We start from the raw sequence: 21,474 nt of genomic DNA, 5'->3' as shown, positions 1-21,474 counted from the left end.
GAGTTTAAGAGAATTCAAAAACCATTGATTGGGTTAAAGCAGCAGGGGTCAGCAAACATTTTTATGTAAAGATTCAGATAGTAAATATTTCAGGCTTTTCAGGCCATGTATTGTGTTACAACTACTGAACCCAACCATTGTAGCACAAAAGCATGGCCAATATGTAAATGAATGGGCGTGGCTGTATTCCAATACAACTTTCTTTATGGATAATGAAATTTGAATTCCATACAATTTTCATATGTCTTGAAATATTATTCTTTTGATGTTTTCTCTCAGTCATTTAAACCATTGTTAACTCACAGGCAGTACAAGAACAGAGAAGGAGGGCTGCTTTAGACTGAGAGCCTCAGATTAACAACCCCTGGACTAGATGATTCCTATAGGAACTCCCAGTTCTCTTGCTGATGAACCAGAGTAACCTCATGAGATGCTCATTTTCTGAAACCCCTAGAGAGCCTCACCTGACAAATCTAGGAGATTTTCCCTCATAGAATATAGTCTAGATCTTCAGACTATTTGTCACTGCCACAGCCCTAACACTGGAATTTTTCATGATTTCCAGTGGGGTGGTCATGGAATCAGACTTTTAAGTTAAAAACTTGAGAAAATTAAATGAAGCTTCTCCTGAGAAAAAAAGCCTGAACACCTTTACCTCAGGGAAACAGAATGAATGCTTTGAAAAATATCACCACCTCTTCCTCATCACCTGCCTTACTACCAACAGATGATTCAATGCTGCAGAGAATACAAAGCACTAGGTACGAAAATATATAATTCCGTGAGTAATTCTAAACCAGTTATGTTTCATTCCTCCCAGCCTACTTTATGAAGAGGTGCTCTTAAAGGATTCAGTAGGGCTAAGTTATTATTCTAGACACTGCCTGCTGAGAAGGCACAAGCCTTGAGGTATCCCACAGACTAAAATGCTCAGCCCAGCTCAGGTGTATTACTCATTTGGAGCCATAGAAAACTTACTCTGATTTTCATCAGCTCTGGATACTTATGAAAACAATGATAACGTAAACTAGTCCCCTGAATACTCCAAAATAATTGAGACAGAAACTATGGTTCCTAATTTTTATTCAGAGTCTCAAACCTGAATGAAAGAGCCTCCTCCACCCCCTGCACAATGAAAATAGCAGGGCTGACTCTGTCCCCAACAGCATTCCAAGTCCATTCTCCCACTGTAGACTATAGAGAACAAAGCTTAAGCTACAAGATAGAGGCTACAAGAAAACACAGGGCAATTCATAACTGGCAGAACATTCTAACAATTAAAGCTACTGAACAATAGAAAGGTACTATTGTTGCTATTTATCAGATAATGGCTTATGGATATATCTTGTGGATGTAGCTATCTCCACTGGGTGACAAGGCAAAATAGATAACACAGGCACTTCCAACTGTAAGACACAGGGTCCACCTGAGTATCAGTCACTTATATTGCAGTGATTTCCATAGATACTTGAAAACTGGAATCCAGCCAGTATCAAGTGGTACAACTGATGACCTATGTGCCCAAAAGGGCACCATTTTGTAATTCACAAAAAGACACTGTGTAGACTTGAAACCTACACATTCATGGTTCTGAAGGTTGCTTCTGAGTAAGAGTTCTGGAACAACTAACTGCTTCCAAAGATCAACCTTATATACAAAAGTTAGAACCAGGCATATATTGAAACAGGCTCCTAAGAGTGTCTGGCCCAAAGACAAGGTGCTGAAGGTAAGCACAACTTCCAATGAGAGCCATCTTGGCCTATTTCTCTGGATCTTCAGGTAGTTCCACATTTATAAGTAGTAGGACATCCAGTGAAAAGAGCTCTTTGAGGGCATTTTTTGGAATTGTCTGGGTGTTTCCTCTTGCAACAGGTTTTCAAATATCCAGGGTATCTTAAGTACTCTGAGAGGATCTTAGGAAACCTAAATTAGATGTGATGGGTTTAGACCATTCTAGAAGATTAAATTCAAGCCCTAAAACTCTGCAAACTTCTTAAGTGTCTTAGAACTTTTCTTCATATGGTCAAGGGCTTCCAATGATGTTTGCTAGTTGATATCTCTGCTAATTTAGAGGTCACCACCAGAGCTTTTTAAAAATTATTGTTCCAACCTCTATAGCACCATTTTTCAGGTAATAATAATAACAATGACAATAACAACCAAGGTGAAAACAATAGCTACCTGTATTTTCTCCTAGGCAATTTATATAAACTTTCTTTTTATAATCCTTTCAAAATTCTCCAAAGTAGCTACTATTGTCCATTTTAACATGTGAGAAAATTGATATTCAAAGTGTTTTATTGTCTAGTTCAAGAGAGCATACCCATGAGAAAGTCTTATATTCAAACTCAGGTCTGTCTGGCTCTCAAGCCCTTACTCTTAAACCCATGTTGCCTCAACTAAAGACTTCATTTCTATAGAACCTCCTGTACTAATCTTTCAAGTCCTCTATTTTTCCTCTTCAAAATCACCTAAGCATTCCACTCTGTTAAGTGTCAAGGTTTATGGTTAAAGGTCACATGGGGCCTGTCACCTCATAGTGTCCTAGGGTATTCCAGTGAAAAGAGCCCTCTGAGGACACCAGGTTCAGCTTGAGGCCCAGAGATTTAGGCACAGACAAGACTGTGGGCACAACTCTCCCTTCTCCAATATCTCTATAGTCTTTTTGTTCATTTTATCTCATCTGCCTCAAATTTTGTTATTTGAGATTTTATGGGATCATCTCTTTAGGGCAAGGATTTGGTTTTGTTGACACCATTTTCTAGACTATTTTGCTTCTTAATACTATAGAAAGTATTAGTCATAGTAAAAATAAAGAGTTTTCACACAAAGATAGATTTAGTGAACTACTAGATCCTGAACAAACATCTGAACTCACTCAGGACATCTACTTTGTTTTGTTTTCATCTAATTGAAAAGTGGAAGAACAATTACTGTTGCTGTTTTTTTCACATGGTAAGATATCTAGTGTGTGATGAATTTGTCTATGGACCTACAAACTCATGAAAAGAGATTACCATTTTTCTACTGAGACTACGTTAACAGCACTGGGTTTGAATTGTAGTGCTACAATAATTAAATTCAAAATCTTTCATAATCTTAGACTTTCCCAAAAGTAATGTTCACCATTAGCTATGGATGGCAATGCAAACAAGTACATGTATATTAAATAATAAAGCTTAATAGGTCAAGGAAGGAATGGAATATAATGAATGTCTAACACCTGTAGAGATAACTATTGGTAGTTTGCCTTCCTAGTTACTTCCTTGACTTGAGTTTACTGGGACTTGAATACATGCATCAAACTGTCATTTATTAACAACCAAATCTATACCAAGCTTGTTGCACCAGGATATTTAATGTCAATTGCTATGTAGATTGGCTGCCCATTTTCAGAAATATACATTTAAGGACCTTTAATTTCCATGTTAAAATCATATAGGGTTGATTGGAGAGTAAAATAACAGCTGAGTTCAGCTCTTTGCACTCTGGTTCTGGATGTGTTAGTTCTAAGTGAAGGAGAGTAGCCTTAACACCATGAACCTATTTCTGGATCCAGCTTTGAGACTCCATGAGACAGTTCCCTAGTTATCATGGCTTCACATTGCTCAGCAAATTAAAATGAGAAGAATAAAGTCTCATGAAGGCTTGGCTTGTGATTACTTGTTAAGAATATTAATGATGTCCAAACTACAATTATAACCTGCATTAATTTTGTTTTTTCATAAAACATTTCACATGCAAGAGTTTAATTATTATCCTATTTAACAGATGAGAGGCACAGATAAGGCCGAGAGATAGTAAATGACTTACCTAATGTATCAGAATTTATGATTAGTCAGCAGCTGAATCCAAATATATCAATATGTTTTCTTTTGTTTTGTGGATTTTTTTGTCATTGCTGTTAATTTTATTTAATATACCATCCTTTGTAATTTATACCCTCTAGGAAAACATTTTATACTCTCAAGTTACAGCTGGAGATGGTATGGGTTCCATGTTTACCTCCATGATTTCCTAGCTGTGTGATCATGAACAAGTTCTTTAGCCTCCCTAAGCCTTGGTATTTACATCTAGAAAATGTGGCTAATAATAGCAATTCCTTCATAGGGTACAATGGCATGCTGCTGGTCAAATAGCACCTTCCCTGACACAGAAATGAATTCTCTAAATGATAGGAATCATTTATCATTTATTTTGCTAAATACCTAGGTATAAATTAACACATAGCCATTGCCTACCTGTATTCACACACGCACACACTCACACAGAAAATAAAGCCCTTTATGACCAGCAAGAAAAAGCCCCACTTGAAGCTTGGGAACAAGGTCTAAAGTTGCATTTATGAAATAAATATATTAGTACCAATTGCCCTTTGAAGGTTGATTAACTGCAATTTTAAGATCATAAGCACTCTTCCTTCTGTAACTCAAATTTGGAGACAGAGTGGGTAGCACTCACTGGAATTAATATTCCTGTAGAAACAAAAGGCTCTGTGTGCTTGATAAACAATTTTGAAGGTGCTAGTTCATCCCCAAAATTCAGTCCATTCACATTTTTTAGTTACCTTGCCTTAGAAAAGAAAGACTTCTTATCCATATCATGAGCTTACATCTGTTGGATCAAATCTTACAGGGAGAGATCAGTCATATATCAAAAAGTTAATGATTGGCCATTTCTCACTGGGCCTTTTTCCTCTGTCATCTAGAGAGGCCCAACAGGCTTTGACAAAAGCCTCTATAGCTAGGGGCTATTATCATATCCTTATTTTTTCATGGGAAACTCAGAACACCTTTTTCTGTAGAGATCCAATGCCACATCCCATCTCCACAGTGATTAATCAGTACAGTCATTGCACTTTCAATAGTAAAAATATATAGACTCCAGTCATCTCTGGAGATGCTGAAATAGTCCTCCTCATCCCTGTTGATTTAAGGGAAGGTAGAGAGGAAAGATGTGTGCAGAGTATGACATAAATATAAGAGCTCGAATATGTAATTAGCTGAAAGAATCTTGGTTCCCACTGCATCTTTGACAGAATTGCAGCTGTCATATTGTAGCTCCAATGTTTTATCCTTATTGTAAGGTGAATTTGAAGATGATTTATAAAAGATACTTTCTAACATGAACACCACTCTGCTTTTTTCGTAGGATGCTTGAAGACGACCTGAAGCTGAGCAGTGATGAAGATGACCTTGAGCCTGTGAAGACCTTGACCACTCAGTGCACTGCCACTGAGCTCTACCAGGTAGGAACAGCTCAGGGCTTGGTTGGGACCAAAGGGATGGGAACAAATGGAACTAGAATGGTTTTGCCATCCATAAGCCTACCCCCTGCTTCATCTCTAGTGTTTGAAGGGAAAGAAACAAAGATAGGCATAATATCTGGAACAGGTTGCATCAGCTTACAGTTTCATTAAAATTGGAGTAATGAGATACTGAACTCTTGAAAACTGATTTCACCTTTTCCCTCTGCTTCCTCCTCGACAGACACAATATTGGTTGTCAGTAAGCAATTGAGATTGTCTTTCTCTCTGTTGGGATAAGTATTGTCTTGAGTGAGCTGTAGTTTTCCTTTAGTAACTCCAGTTACTATGTAGATAACATAGTTAATATCTCTCATTTTATAATTGGGACCTTCATACCTTTGCAACATCAGGAGGTGTGCTGAGAGCTCCCATTTTATGGAGCTGCCCCTTCTCTGTGCCAGGCATCAAGTGAAGGGGCTCTGTCTCATTTGAACCATGCAGAAAACCTTAAAGGTAAGTTTGGCCCTCTTGTCTGAGCTACAATATTACAGAATCATTCTATTTGTGGCAGGATGATTGGGAGAAAAGCATACAAAGAAATGCATTGGTGCATTAAATGATGTGTTCAAGTAGCCAAGTCACACCTTTGATTTGAGCTGACGTTATACTTATAAGCTTTCTCAGAACCTGGTAGCTACATTCATACAGACATACTTGAATATAAAAGCTACTAGCTTTCTGGAGATATCCTCAGATTATCTCATTCATAATCATTACATCTGGACTCACCTAAGGAGACCAAAATTGTTCAGGTTTAGTTAGTACACACCAACCTTTTCCAAAAAGCTTCTAAGACCCTATGCTATGGCTTGCAACATAACGAATCCAAAGAGAATGCATTTCAAATGCGTGTATGAAAATGAAACACAGTATCAAGATGTGTTAGTTCCTCATTTGACATTTAGTTCCAAGTTTTTCATAATCAGAACATCTTTCCTCTCCCTGCCCCCCACTGGCACCCTCCACAGCAGTATTAGCCATGCTGAGCACAAACAAACACCAATAAAACAATTAGGATGTGTTTAAATGCTAAGTATTATTTCTTCAAATGGGAAGTGGAGCATGCAGCCAGAATGGGACAATTATAATATACCCAAAAAAAGATACCAAATAGTCAGCTATGGAGACTCAAGGTTATAAGAAAACACTTTTAACAAAACATTTTACCTTCTGGTGACTCTTAAAATCAGAGATACACAACCACATATATGTGGAGAGAATGCAGATATGTCCACACTGGCACAGTATACAATAGAAAGCAAGAGAATAAGTGTATAATTGAATGGGTTAGAATTCTGGGCTTCAATACCAGCTCTATCACATGCTAGCTGCATGACATTGTGCAAGTCACCCAATACCTCTAAGTCTTGGATCTCTCAGCGATTAACTAAGATAAACCAGTTTTGTCCAACTCATAGGAGTACCGTGAGGATCAAATAAAGATTGTGTATAAGAAAATGCTTTGAAAACCATAAGCACTACACAAATGATGGCTATTCCTCCTTCTGGCCCTTTAAAATATTAACTAGACCCCCTCTCTTTTGGATCCATTGGCAAATACATATTGCCCTTCATTTTAGCTTTGATGTCCATAGAGATCTGCTAGGAACTAGATTGAATATCCTAATTGCCCCACAAAGACATCCACTGGATATGGACAATATTTCATCCCCTGTGAGCCCTAACAAGTTTTAAACTAGACATCCCATGAAGAAAGGCCAATTGTTAATAACATTGCACCAAGCTCTCCAGGAATACTACTTTATTTATTTATTTATTTATTTATTTATTTATTTATTTATTTATTTATTTATATTTATCATAGGTTTTAAAAAGAGTTTTTCTTCAAAAGGCTGATGTGAGTGGAGAGTTGAGTCATACCTTTTTATTATAGTTCTTATTTTCTCTTTTTGAGCTCTCACTCTGCCCTGGAAGAAAGCTATACTCACCTTGGTTTTCTCTCAGGAGCTCCCCCTTAATGGGAAATAGTCATTTGCACATGACATTGGACAGTGGAATGTTCCAGAACAGTGTTTGAATTGGGTGCAGTGTTTTGTACTTAGTGTCTGCATAAACATATGTGTTTCAATGCATTCTTTTTAAGTTGTATATCAATAATATGGTTGGGATGTGAGGGCTATGTGATGTCAATTAGCCAACTGACTTTTTACTTCTCGGATGCTGCTCTTGGCAAGATAGATATAAAACCTAATCCTAGCCTTCATCCCTATACAGCACTTATTTAATTGCCATTTTCAGCCGGTCATCTAGGGCTAGCAGTGATGAGTCACTGGGATTTGGTGGGACAGTGGCATGATCTAGTAAGACAAGCTTCTTGGGAGTTCATAGATGTAAAGTTGTCCGCATACCCTAACCTCATAGTACTGAACCTTCAGTTTTCCTTTGGTCAAAACTCTCTTTTTATGTTTCTCAGGATTAAAAGAATCCATGAAAATGATGGGTTAAACCTGGAATCAATTTTCATTTACAGCTGAGAAGCAGTTATTGATGTTGTGCTTGCAGTTCAATAAAAGATCTAAAGATATAGACCTAGTGCTTCTCTTTCAATATAAGCAGCCTAATCAGTCTCAAATGTTTTTTTAACAAAGAAATTGTATTGGCAGGTTTATTAAAATTGCTGTCTTTAAAGTTTTAAGCTATCCATAATTTGACCTATTCCAAAGGCCTCTAGAATGTATGTTGACCAAATTCCAGAGCTCCTTCCAGTATATATTCATAGAACCAGGTAAACATCTGCTTAATATTCCATTGAATGATATCATGATGCTTTATTTACACACCTCTAAGCACGTAATCTATTATTATACTCTGGTGCCAGGATGGCTAGGTTCTGAAGCTGGGTTAGATCTGGGCATGGGTTTCCCATGCCTTAATCATCAGCATTAGAAGAAACAGACTTTAAAAGAATAAAGGTCATAAAAATAGGTATTGTTAGAAACTACCTTTAGGGCATTTTAATATTTATACTGTCTTATTAATGTGATCTAGACCAACATCTTAGATGACTTAATTTAGCCCAGTTAGAAGTTCAGAAAATGGGCACTATGGCTAAAAATGTTCAATTAGTTACCAGGCTCAGCTAAAGGACTCCAGATAAAGCTTAGAATGATAAGTTGGTGTTTGATAAACAACTGAACAATTTGCTTTGAGCACAAAGTCATTCTAATGAATTGTGTCTGGATATATTGCTGTAGGTAACTCCAATGTTCGAAATTTTATTGAACCCAAGCTTCTCTCTTTTTCTGCCTCAGGATTATCATGGTACCCTTAGAAAAGTGCACTTAATTGAAAGCATTTTACTGGGTATATGTGTGCTGTTAGATTCTAGTAGCACAGTTGTACCTCAAAGATATTAACATTTACAGAAAAATAGTGTCCTTATATCTCTTCCCCTACACTTCATAATTTTATTTTTTCTGAAGATTACTAATTATCTCAAACAAGCAGCTTGCTTTTAAACCAGGTTTTTTATTTTGGTTTTATAGTTCATTTAATTTTGTTTGTTTATTTGTTTTTATTGTTACTGTTGGGCCAGCTCACAGGCTAGGTTGTTATTTGATAATTGCAAGTGAGATAAATTCCATGATAGCAGGAAACCAGAACATTCTGGCAGCTTTTGGATGTGTTCCTTATACTGTGATGCAAATCATACTTTGAAAACATAGTAGCCAAGTTAAATTCCAGCCCAGATTTTTTTTTTAGAATTTTTAAAAATATATCTTTATTGATTTCAGAGAGAGGAAGGGAGAGGGAGAGAGAGATAGAAACACCAATGATGAGAGTCATCATTGATCTGCTGCCTCCTGCACACCCCCGACGGGAGATCGAGCCCACAACCCAGGCATATCCCTGACAGGGAATTGAACAGTGATCTCCTGGATCCTATGTCAATGTTCAACTGCTGAGCCATGCTTGGCTGGGCCCAGCCCACTTTTATGTTTAAACTTTGCTAAAATATGCAATAAATTTTATTCCTGCTATCAACTAGCTTTTTTGAAGTTGATGTGCTGTAGTGAATGCATTTGTTGTGACAACAGGAACTCTTCCCTCCTGTATTTGTCCTTATTTTTTTAACCACCAGTTATTACCTCCCCAAGGTTTCTCTGCATTTCCATTTTCTTAGTTATCAGCAGAAAGGCTGGGGAAGGCCTCTTCAGTAATAACATCAACATGGCATATACAGGAAGAGAGGTCAGCCTGTCAGAGCTATAGAAAAAACAGATGGATTAGGATGAAACCAGGTGCAAAATAACTTTGATAGAGTCTTTTAAACAGTTTATCTGTCATTGCCTTTCATTGAACTCTCCCACAAAATTATTGAGTTTGGGCTGTTAAGGCTGCAGAATGTAGCTGAAAAAAATTGTTACATTGTCATACTCTAACTATCCAGCAATTAAAGAATGAGAGGGCATTTTAATTTATTCATTAAATACAGGAAAGTAAATATGATAACATATAAGGTTAATAGAATAACATTGGCCTTCATATTCACAAGGTTGTGTTTCCCATTTGGCTGTATTAGCATAGAGACTAGAAAAATAAGAAACTTCTTAGGGCTGGTGTGATGTGATTTTTAAAATGCTCCAGGCAAGTCTGTGAGTGTTTAGAAACATGCATGCTGATTTTTTTCATTGTAATTAGGTTTTCTACTTTTAGTACCAAATATTTTGATTTCTAATCTCCATAGATTGCCTTTTTATTGTAATCTCAAAAAAAAAAAAAATGCTTTGGGCACATAGAGTCATAGAGAAGCACAATGTTTTTACATGTTGTGCTCTTCATAACTGATGACCGCATACTACCTAATGCTCACTACAATTTGTGAATTATCCATCTATGAGCATTTTGCTATTTTGTTTTGCTTAACACTTTTCTCACAATGATCTTGACTCAGATATTGGTGAGGGTGTGCTGCTTGCATCAAGAACAAACAGAAACTGAAATGTAGGACAAGGATGACCACAGCCTTTTTTTTTTTTTTTCTTCACAAAGAACATGTGGTGCATATCTGGCTCTGTACAGAGAATGGCAGGAGGATTAGCAGCCACCACTGGGAACCTGGGAATCACTAAGTTGATTTGAATTGAGGTGCCAGAAGGGAAAGGCATCACCATATTTCCCTTGTCAGTGCCCCTGAGTTCAAAGTGGTGGCTAGACAAGGTAGATCCCCTCTCCACTCTCACCACACTCCTTGTTTGGTAGAAGCATGTTCTTTTTCTTAGTACCCTTCATCACCCCAATTTGGGTCCCAGATCCATGTCTGGAGCTTGGAGGTTCTGTCTTGGAGTCATTTGCACCTAAAAAACCTCAGGCAATATACCACATGTACCTACATTTATTGGAAGTTTCCAAGTCTTCAGTTTGTCAAACTGAAAATGTGAGATTTTGAAATTTATATGCTGGCTTTGAAATTTTTACTAGGATTTTGATTTAGGACCCAAGGAATGCTTAACTCTGTCCCCCAAATATTTGTCATCTGCTGGAAAAGCTACCAGGCACGCTGCAAACACCCAGGGCCTTGTCTTGAATGGAAAACAAAATCTGTCTTCTTCTTTTTTTAAAAATATATCTTTATTGATTTCAGAGAGAGGAAGGGAGAGGGAGAGAGAAGGATAGAAACATCAATGATGAGTGAGTCATCATTGATCGGCTGCCTCCTGCAAGCCCCCGACTGGGGATCGAGCCTATAACCCTGGCATGTGCCCTGACCAGGAATCAAACTGCAACCTTGTGGCACTTAGGTCGATGCTCAACTGCTGAGCCATGCCCAGCCAAGCCAGAATCTGTCTTATTCTTAAGTAGCTATATTAATTTTTTTGTATTTATTTAGCAAAGTCAAAGAGCATAAGTATAAACATTATAATTAACAGAGGAGGTGTTCAAATTTGAGATTAGCTACCAATCCAATATTAACCACTCAAATTTCAAGTGGATGGGCAGATAAAAGCAGAAGACCCTTCCAAAATGCATGGAATAGCATAACTCATATTTCTCAGAATTATCTCATTGGATCCTTGGCATATTAGATATAAAAATTTATAAACAAAAGATGCTCCTAATGCTCTTATCACTTAGGAAATTATAAGGAATGGGTGACAGGCGTGTCTTTTGTTCTGATGAGGTGACTCTGGGTAGGCTTCTGGATGGAGGCTGCTCACCAGAAAGACCAAGACATAATTAAAAGCTTGGAGCTTTCAGCCCTATTTCTACCCCTCCCCACTTCTCTAAAGAGGGGAGAGGAGCTGAAAATGGAATTAATAATTGATTATGCCTATGTTAGGAAGCCTCCATAAAATTTCTGATAATATGGAGTTTGGAGAGCTTCTAGGTTGGCAGACACATCCAGATACTGGGATGGTGATGAAACCCAAATTTACAGAGAGAGGAGTTTTTATGGTTGGGACCCTCCCCAGACCTTGCACTATTCAATATATCTTTTACCATATCCTTTAATAAACTGGTAAACATAAGTAACTCTTTTCCTGAGTTCTGTGAACCACTCTAGAAAGTTATTTGAACCTGAGGAGAGGGCTATAGGAACCTCTTATTTATTGTTCATAGGTCTGAAGTTCAGATGACAACCTGGACTGCACTTGGCATGTGAGGAGGGGAGGACACTGTCTTGTGGGTCTGAGCCCTTAACCTGTGGGATCTGATGTTATCTCCAGGTAGATATGGAGTTAAATTGTAGGAATCCCAGCTGGAGTTTTAGAAAATTGCTTGGTAAGAGAAAAAATCCTTACACATCTGGTATCCGAAGTGTTCTGAGTACCTACTATTCACTAAGAATACTCTTCAGATTTTCCTGATTACACATGGTAAGGAGAGAGTTGTAATAGTTATTAATTCTCTCCCACCAAAAGACACATATCATTTTGTGGGGGTGTCCCCCTAGAATCAGGAACAAGAGAGCTTGAATTTGCTAGGGGAAAGAAAATTGAATTTTCAAATCCACAAATCCCAGGGGTACAGAGTGAGTGTCACTTACATTGGCCCTTCTAACAGGGAGAATAAATAACTCAAGCCAATACTGAGATGCTCTGCCTGGTGTCTTTATATTTACTGCACTTAGAGAATTAATGTTGACAGATTACTCTTATAAGTGAAATATGTTTCTTCCCCAAAGACAGTGTATTTCTTATTAATTTACAACATATCAAAACTTTAGTTATAAATAAAATTGCCAATTGATAAATGGATCTTGCTAAAGGGTTTTATATCCAGCAAAATAGCCAGCCTGAAGGGAGCAAGTCTCAATAGAATACATGCAGTTCTAAATCCTGTTATCACATATTCTTTGGGCACACATTATAAAACTCCTAATGGTTGCCACATTAGCAAAATATATATGCAAGGAAAAGTAAAACCTGCTATGAGGCCACTGTTCAACCAGCATTGACAGCATCTTGAATGGCAGGGCAATTGTAGTTGATACATAATTCAATGAGCAATGGAAGTGGAGCATAAAATGGGGAGAATAGGGAAACCAGTGGGCCAGTGAAGAGACAATGGTCATTGTCTAGGTGAGAGATAAAAATGATCAAGTTAAGCCATGGCTACAGGAAAAGTGAGGAAGGCACAGCCTTCTGCCAGAAAGCAGGATAGGAAGTTCACCCTGTCATTGTCCCCTAGAACTTCCATCTCTTAGGGGTGTGAATAAGAGCTTCATGAGTTGAAGGATAGATCCAGATACACATGATCTTGGAGCTCAGCTTTTCCTCCAGAGGCTTCTTTTTACCTCTGCACAGAGTTTGGGACTTTCTGGCACTCTTTCATACCCAGAGTAGTCTTCAGGCCTCAGACTCCACAATTATCCCCGAATAATTTATCTAGTCAATGTTTATTAAGTGACTATTAAGTGCATGACACAGATCCCTCCACATGGAACAAATTTCCTCCAATATCTACTTGTCAAAATTCTATTCCTTCCCCCATTATCTAGCACAGGCCTAAGTCATATGTGCAAAGGAAACAATGAATTAAATTAAATTGGGATAAGCCCGATATTCTAAGGATAACTAACATGTTTTTGTTTCCTACAGGTTTAAGGTTCAAATACAGGATGTTTTTATGTTCCCATTTGGACACCCATCCAGAGGGTTAATTATAGTGTGTGGTGTTTTCCTAAAGATTGTAGTCCCTGAATGTAAAGTCAGAAAGTCAGGCAGGCATCCAGGTGTTGCAAAATGCTGAGTGATATTTTCTCCTCTTAATCTGCAATCCTGGCTGAAACCCCAGCCTATAAGATATAATACAAACCTCTTGCTGTTTTACTCATTCTAGTGAAATGTATTTAAACGTTGTAATTAAGCAATTCATTATTATACTTGGGTAAGTGCTTGCAGTATATGTCTCTTTAATTGATTTAAACAAGTTAGTAGGTAATGATTTTAGACTATCTGAATACACTGATTAGTTCATTTGTTAATAAAGGAGTTTCTCATCTGAACTTAGGCAATTGATACAGTTTATGAATACATGGCTCTAAGTTAAGGTATGGCTGTGTCTCACAGAACAGCCCCATAAAAAGTAAAAATAAGGTAGAACACAGAAACAAAAAAACAATGCAATCAATTGTTCTCTCTTATTTCCATAATGCCTAATATTCAGTTATTTGAAATTATCTGAATCATTGAATTTTCACTTTTAACTTAGAACTATCTTGGGTGTATCTGTTAAGGGGAAAAACCTATATAAGCAGGACATGTACCTGCCATATAGAGCAGTGATGATAAAAATCACATTTTATGCCTGACTGACAGGATTATTATTGATTATGGAAAAAAGCAGTACCTGAATATGTAGCCTTGTAAAATGAATCTACTGCTACCATATCTCCAGGCCATGTGAGTGCACACTTTGACAGTCTCAACAAAAAGGAAACATACTACATTGACTTTTTTTTCTATAAATCTCGGAGGGGGTTATTGTCATAAGTCTGGATAGAACTGTTCAGGGAATGCTTCTTAAAAGATTCTCTCTAAGTTTTTTATAAATATAGTATAACTGTCTATTGGACCAGAACACCAGTTAATGATATGTAATTACTGAAGCATAATTACTACACCAAATAATTTTAAAGAAGTTTTATCGCTGTATAAAAGATGACTAGCAAGTTTCCTAAGTGCCTTATATGTATCATTTTCTCCCTAAAGAAACAAGATGTTATGTATATCTTGGAAGGTGGGACTTAATAGACAACCACTTTCCTTCCTTCCTTCTTTTCTTTCTTTCTATTTATTTTTTCATGATAGCTGTACATTTTATGGTTTGTACCAGCTTCAGTACAGTAAAGGGATTCTCTATATAACATAAAGACAAGGTCCTTCATTTTTTAGGAAGATATATTTAATGAGTGAGCAAATATGAGCATGTACTTAGCCAGATTATCCCTCCTGAGGAAATAAATTTGCTGCTCAGCAGGATAGGATGACTATGACAAGCAATGCTAGTAACAAGAAGAATCAGCTCATAAACACTGCTTGGAATGAGAGAAGTGCCTTCTCGATGGGCATGTAATTTCTCAAGATGCCATGTTACAGAAGAGGCTCACCTAAGGCAGCATCCTCATGTTTTCCAAAACTCAGGGTAAAATGTTAGTGAAAACACAAATAGCCTTCCTGATGGAATGAGGTATAAGCACTGCTGCTCATGGAGGAGTCATCTGGAGAGAGATATAGAAACATCAATGATGTTGGGACTCTGGAATAATCCCATATACATTTTCAATCAATAGCCAAGCAACTAAAAAAATTAATTTGAAGGAAGTTATTTTTATTCAATGTCTGTATAAGAAGACATATGTTTCAAAGAAACTGACCTTGAACACGATTATGTTCCTCTTGATCAGAGAAAAATTACTGGGTCTAATTGACAGTTTCAAATCATAGACAAGAGAGGACTTTTTCAAAAACTCATGTCATTTTTCTTTTTCCCTTCCCCTTCTTTTGCCAGTGGCATGCTCATACTGTCACATACAGCATGCTTTAAAAGGAAACCACATGAACACCACACCCATTACTTTATGATTACCTAAGTCTTCAAGAACAGATTTGGTGGGATTTTAAGGGATTAGGAAAAGTAGATTCACGTAATTTTTACAATAACATGTCTTTAGCCCACTACCATATCCTATTCCAAATCAACAAGGATTGTGGTGAAAAGCTGGTAGAAAAATAAGGGGTGTGTGTGTGTGTGTGTGTGTGTGTGTGTGTGCGCGCGCACACACACATTATGTACAGCCTCTTCTTTTCAGCGTTCTTTACAGGGACAGGCATTAATATTCTAAGTACATGTGAGGCATGGCTTGGGCCAGCCAAGCACATATTCCTTGTTTTATCATTTTTACCTGTTACTTCACTCTCTAGTTTTCTCACTATTTTACCACTTGCCAAATTTCAACCTCAGGCACATATGTTGAGAAAACGATTTTTGCCTACCTGAGCCAAAGAAAGTGCCCAAATATTAATGGGTATTTATCTAGCAACAGAACCTGAGACTTAATAGAGGAGGACTTTGATTTCCAACACTAATATTACAATTGGTTGCCTCTGCTTTCTAATTTACAGCAGTATACTCTTCTCTTAGCCCTCAAAAAGTCTAGGCGAGTACAAGTTTGGTTCTGATTACATAATTATGCTACAGAAGTATGGAAAAAAATCATCACTAACATCTCCAGGTGCTTAAACAGTTTGATAGACTATAGCCATTCTGCTATCAGCGCCCCCAGCTGTGTTGCTTAGCAACATTTTAATTCCAGAAGAACTGAAGGAGATGCAATCCCTGTGGAGAGGGAAACAGAAATAAGAGGGCTGATGACAGATGATCTGAGTTGTTTCTTCTAATATACTGTGAAGATCACTAGCTCTTTTCATGAATGATAAATTGACTGTACACAGATCAATGAGTTCAGCAATAAACTGAAACCAGGCTCCATGTGTAACGCAATGCAGACCAAGAGGCCCAGAGATTTCCTCATTTCGATGATTTGGTGTGTGTTCTCTTAAAGGTTCCACAGAACAACAATGATCTGAGCATTTGGTCATCCCTTGCCCTTTTGTGGTGTCTACTAATAAAAATGATTTTAGAAATGAATGCTTTAGCCTTTCTGTCACCACATAGATGCAGCCAGGTGTCAGTAGTAATGCAGAATAAATGGCTCCCTACCACAGATTTTAAAACCCAAGATATGCCAATGACCATCTACCATCCCCCTGTCATAACCCAAGGAGGTCCACATGAAGGGAAGATTAGAATGAAAGGATGAGAGAGGGGAATCCACTTGTGAATCTAAGTGCCACTCCTATGGACACTGCTGAACTTTCCAGGCAACCCTGACAATGCCCACCATGTCTGAAAGATGTACTTAGACAGGCAACAATGTTCCCTGGAAAAGGAAAATTGCTTTCTGTGTCTACAGTATGCTTATCTCCAGCAGCCTGCTTTAGTTAGCTCCTTATCTTTCCGAAGAACATTTTATATTGTTTATTGTTTTGATAACTAGTTGCAAAGGTTATGCTTGCTAATGTTGTCTAATTGCATTTTTTCCTTCTGTTTACAGGCATTTCAAAAGGCAAAACCTAAGAATAATTCTGTGAAGTAAGTTATTTTTTTATTAGTTGGAAATTTTAATTTGAATGGACTCTATGCATGTGAAAAAATGTCATAAAAGAGACCTTGGATTTTTAGTTAATCTATATTCATGACAATTGAAAAACAACAGAAAAACACATAAACAGAAATATCTCCACTAAGTCTGGGCTGGCTTTTATTGTTTACCTGTGGTCCTCATGCCAAAGTGCCCTAACTTGTGCCAAATACTATTATAATTATATTCAATGCATAGTACTTCAAGCCTTTGTGTTTTGCACATGCTAAAAAGATTATATTTTTAATTGCAAACTTTGGACCTATGACAGAGACATAAATAACTGAAAATGTGCCAAGTGATTTTCAGCCACTTTGCGAGGTTTGGCATCTTGGCATCAAGGCCTCGCAGCTCTGTTAATGAAAAGATCATATAGTATATTTAACCAAAGGTTTTTTCTAGCTAACAGAGTACTATTTCCAAGGCACTTTGTGGTATACTCTTAAATTATAAACAAACTGCATGGCACTATTTTAAATATAGTACATCTTAGACATCCTGTCTTTTCCAGAAAGGAGACTTTCAAATTAAGAAGGATGTCTGTCTTGTCATTTGGGTTTGTGACATTTGATTGCAGTGTTATGTTTCATACCAGTCCTGCTAGTCATGTGGCCTAGAAAAGATCTGCTCTATCTGCTAGGTTACTATAGGTCTGGTAATATCACATCCCTAAAACATATATATTAATTTATCTCAGCTGACTTCCATTACAGTGGGTACCCAGTGCAGAAATGGGGAGTGCATTTATTTTTAATAGTTTCTGGGAGAATGAACCAGCTAATGCCAATGACAAGAATGGTGCTTGTGTTTTGCAAAAGAATTAACTTTTTCAAGTCACCAGGGTACTGTTCAGCATACAATTAAATGTAAATTCTAATTATTTTTCCAAAAGGTTTGGTGTACTTTGTTCTCAAATTGAATTTTTCTTAGGCCACAGAATATTGCTGGGCTTCTGTAGCCTCTGGAGGGCCATCTGTAGTCTGGAGATGTATTCTGCTGTAATCATCCTATGGAAGTAGTTTTAGATGCTGTGTTTTTCTCTAGATGTTCCGTTGGGGTTTAAATCTTCTCTGCTGCCTGACTTCTTTTCTATCTATGCCCAGAAAGCTTCTCTGCTGTGAACCCATGGCAGGTGAACTCCATGAATTAGAGCATGGTGCTAATAAGGCCAAGGCTAGGACTGTAGTCCCTGGGTAGCTAGTCTGACTGCACCCCTCCCTTTGGTCTACCCACATGCAGATGTGTGCCCCAGGTCACAAGGGATAGTACAAGTACTGGAGGAGGATATAGGCCCTCAGTGGGACAAATGCCTCCAAGTTCAAGCCATCTCAATAGGAAGTGAGTCCCAACCTCGTCTTTGCATGCACAGGACTGCCTATTGGTAGTGTGTGGGGCTGCATGAGTGGCTGGGAAGTGGGACTAGTTTTCTCTCTGCTCCTTGTGACGACTCAACCCTATAGCTAATTATGTTTTTATGGGCTCTTATTAATTCACAGTGCAACTTTAATGTCTAGCACTTTAAGGAATATTCTAAAGAGAAAACAGAAAAACTAGAAGAGCCAAACAATTAGTAATAGAATATGGAACTTTATACTTATAAATATATTTGAAAATCTGCTTTGTAATAAACTTTTGTCACAGTCATCTGATAGAGGCTTAGAATTGTCTTCTAATATGATAAGATACTGTTCTCAGTGTGAGTTTGGGTGTCCTGCTGCACTGGGGCTCACAATACCTAACTCACTTGCCTAACCACAATCATTGGGGCACATTAAGTAGAGAGGTCTCTTCAAGACCTCAACTCAAGGACAGAAATTCCACATCATGGCTCAATTACACAGCCTGACAGTAGAGCAGAAGTGGAGTTTTAAAATGTTTGATGTATAGTGGTCCTCTTTCCATTTCTGATGTCTGCCACAGAATTTCAGTTATACACATTGCATGGGGACCCCAAGTAGAGTAAGGGTTCAATACATGTATTCTGAATGAATGAACAAGTAAACAAATGGGACACATCCCAAAAAATAGTCCTTTCAGGAGCCTGGCCTGGGAGGTTAATGAGACTGGTGGCTCTATATTAGTGGAGTATCAGATCAGAAGAGCCCATGTGTTCTAACTGAACAAATCTTTCAGTCTCTTATTCTTGAATCATGCCACATGTAAAGTATTCACATGTTGTTCTGGTTCATTCTGGCTTCTTTGCCTCTGATCAGTTACTGGCTTGATTTTTTATACAAGAATTAACATTTGATTGTTTGAGCATGCAATAGAAAATGGGTAGTCTTTCTGGAAAAGTAGAGGTCTGGAGGCATCATTTACAAGTAAAGTATGAACACAGATTGGTGAAGGTGATCATATGTGAGATTGGATGTCATCTTCTGACACAGTGTTTAGCAGATGGTTGAGAAAAAATCAAAAGAATATTTTGTGACATGTGAAAATTATATGAAGTTCAACTTTCCATGTCTACAAAAAATGTTTTATTGGCACACAGCTACATTAATTTGTTTCCACATTGTCTGTGGCTCCTTTTGTGCTACAGTAGCAGAGCTGAGTAGTTGCAACAGAAATTGTATAGACCACAAACCCCAAAATGTTTACTATGTGTCCCCTTACCCGATAAGTTTCCTGAAACCTTCTCTTCCATGACTCTAAAGGTTAAACTATCAACCCTTTCTTTTTCTTCCCTTTAAAACATTGAGTAGGTATTTACTGAGCCCTTATCATTTGTTCTGGAATTTCTGAGGCCAATGTACCACCCAATTCTCATTCAGTGCAAAGAGATCACTCTTAAATCACCATCTTTGATAGGGTGTGTTCACCTCATAAACCAGTGAACACATAGCTAGAGCATACTGCTAGTTTTCCAAGTTGTGTGTAGATGGATATATTGCAAAAGGTATATGCATTTTCTAAAATTCAGTTACTTCCCAATATCTAACTAAGGCTAAGTAAGCTTTCAATTAGAGTGATGGTAAATGATTCACAATACCCATTTAGTTTGTGTATGTTCTTGTCTAAAGATTTACATCCCCTTCCCTATTTCTCAACAACTTGTTTAGTTTATTTTTAATACCTTCATGGTTGTAAGTTTCTTTCATCAACATAGTGAGACTGTGGTACACATTAATTATACTCCATATAAAAGAAAAATTAAATTTATGCTTAGTGAATGTAAGCACATAAGATACTTGAATACACTAATGACTTTACCTTGAAACATTAAATATTACTTTTGAGGGTAAGAATCAAGATTAAATGTTCTTAAGATCAGTGATCAGGGCAAGCGATGCTGGTGTATTTCTCAGTCTATTGGAACCGTGCCGGTATCAAAGCTTGGTTAGTATGTTCAAACTGTGGATCTATAACATGTCAGAGAGACTTTCGTTTGTATATTCATGCTCTGCAGCAATTATCTCCAAGCTTTCATTGTGACAACAGGCCTGAGAGATGTACAGATTTCTTCTGCCATATGTGACTTATCACATACATTTTTTAAAAAACACATTTCTGTTATTAAGACATATGTGATAGTACACTTCTGCAAATGTGAATTGCTTTTGGCTAAAAGCCATGCACTAATAAGTTGAGCTGAATCTAACTGAGGTTGACATCTGTTACTCAGAGAGAGAGAGAGAGAGAGCAGTTGTCAAGCATAAAATTCATTCTTACTTTTACACTTTAACAATGTTAAACAACCTGGTTGTTGTTTTTCACAAATAAGAATCAGATTCCATTTATAGATATTGTGATTTCATTATTGAAAATGAAAAATAGCTGCAAAGATTTTCCTGGAACTGTGATAGATGATGAGGGAATTAAAAATAAATCTGACCCCAGCTAGATTGTTTATAAGGTTCTTCCACCTCTTATAAAAATAAAGCTTGCAATCCTGTTTTATAATTATACTTATTTTAGGAAATATTTGATGTTAAGGATTGATGTAGATGCATACAAGCACATACATTATAAATATTGCATATATAATACATGCACACATATATAATGCCTTTTCCCATCATTTCTTCCTTATATGTCTGTGAAATGAAGGACAAGAAGCCACCTTTATCCAGCATGGTGTTTCATGGAACAGATAATTGGATGCTCAAATCCTTGTGAAATAAAATGACCACATGAGGGTCTGGCCTCCATAGGTAGTTTTCAGAAACTTAGGGCTGAATAACTTATGTCCAGTCTCTACAGTTATAAGTGAACATAATATTTAAAAAGTCAACCTGGAAAGAAAAAAGAAAAAAAAGTCTGAAATTATAAAACATATCCTGTATCTCTTTTACTGTGTCATACTCAATGATTTTCATTAATTGCAAATGTCATGAGGAACAATCCTCAATGATTTTAAGGGACATTTAGGAGTAGGTCCCTCTGAATGAGATCCATGAAGCCAGCAGTTCCCAGTAAGCCTCAGAAGAGTACTGGGTAAGCCACCTGGCCCACTCATTTCAGTGAGGTACTAGATCAGTGTGCTCCCTATATCAAC

General features: G+C 37.4%; 1 protein-coding gene across 7 annotated transcripts in view; it reads left to right on the top strand.

Annotated features, from left to right (window-relative positions):
- AFF2 (ALF transcription elongation factor 2) overlaps positions 1-21,474 on the top strand; it is a 383,765-nt gene that overhangs the window by 296,974 nt on the left and 65,317 nt on the right. For all 7 annotated transcript variants that reach the window (XM_087829415.1, XM_016203682.2, XM_087829414.1 and 4 more), the window contains 2 exons: positions 5,152-5,248; positions 16,890-16,927. In XM_087829415.1, the coding sequence (XP_087685541.1) occupies positions 5,152-5,248; positions 16,890-16,927 (135 nt within the window). The remainder of the gene's footprint in view (positions 1-5,151; positions 5,249-16,889; positions 16,928-21,474) is intronic.

Source organism: Miniopterus natalensis, chromosome X (assembly GCF_054644295.1).
Source record: "Miniopterus natalensis isolate mMinNat1 chromosome X, mMinNat1.hap1, whole genome shotgun sequence".
NCBI lineage: Eukaryota > Metazoa > Chordata > Mammalia > Chiroptera > Miniopteridae > Miniopterus > Miniopterus natalensis.
This window is presented reverse-complemented; position numbering and strand designations above follow the sequence as displayed.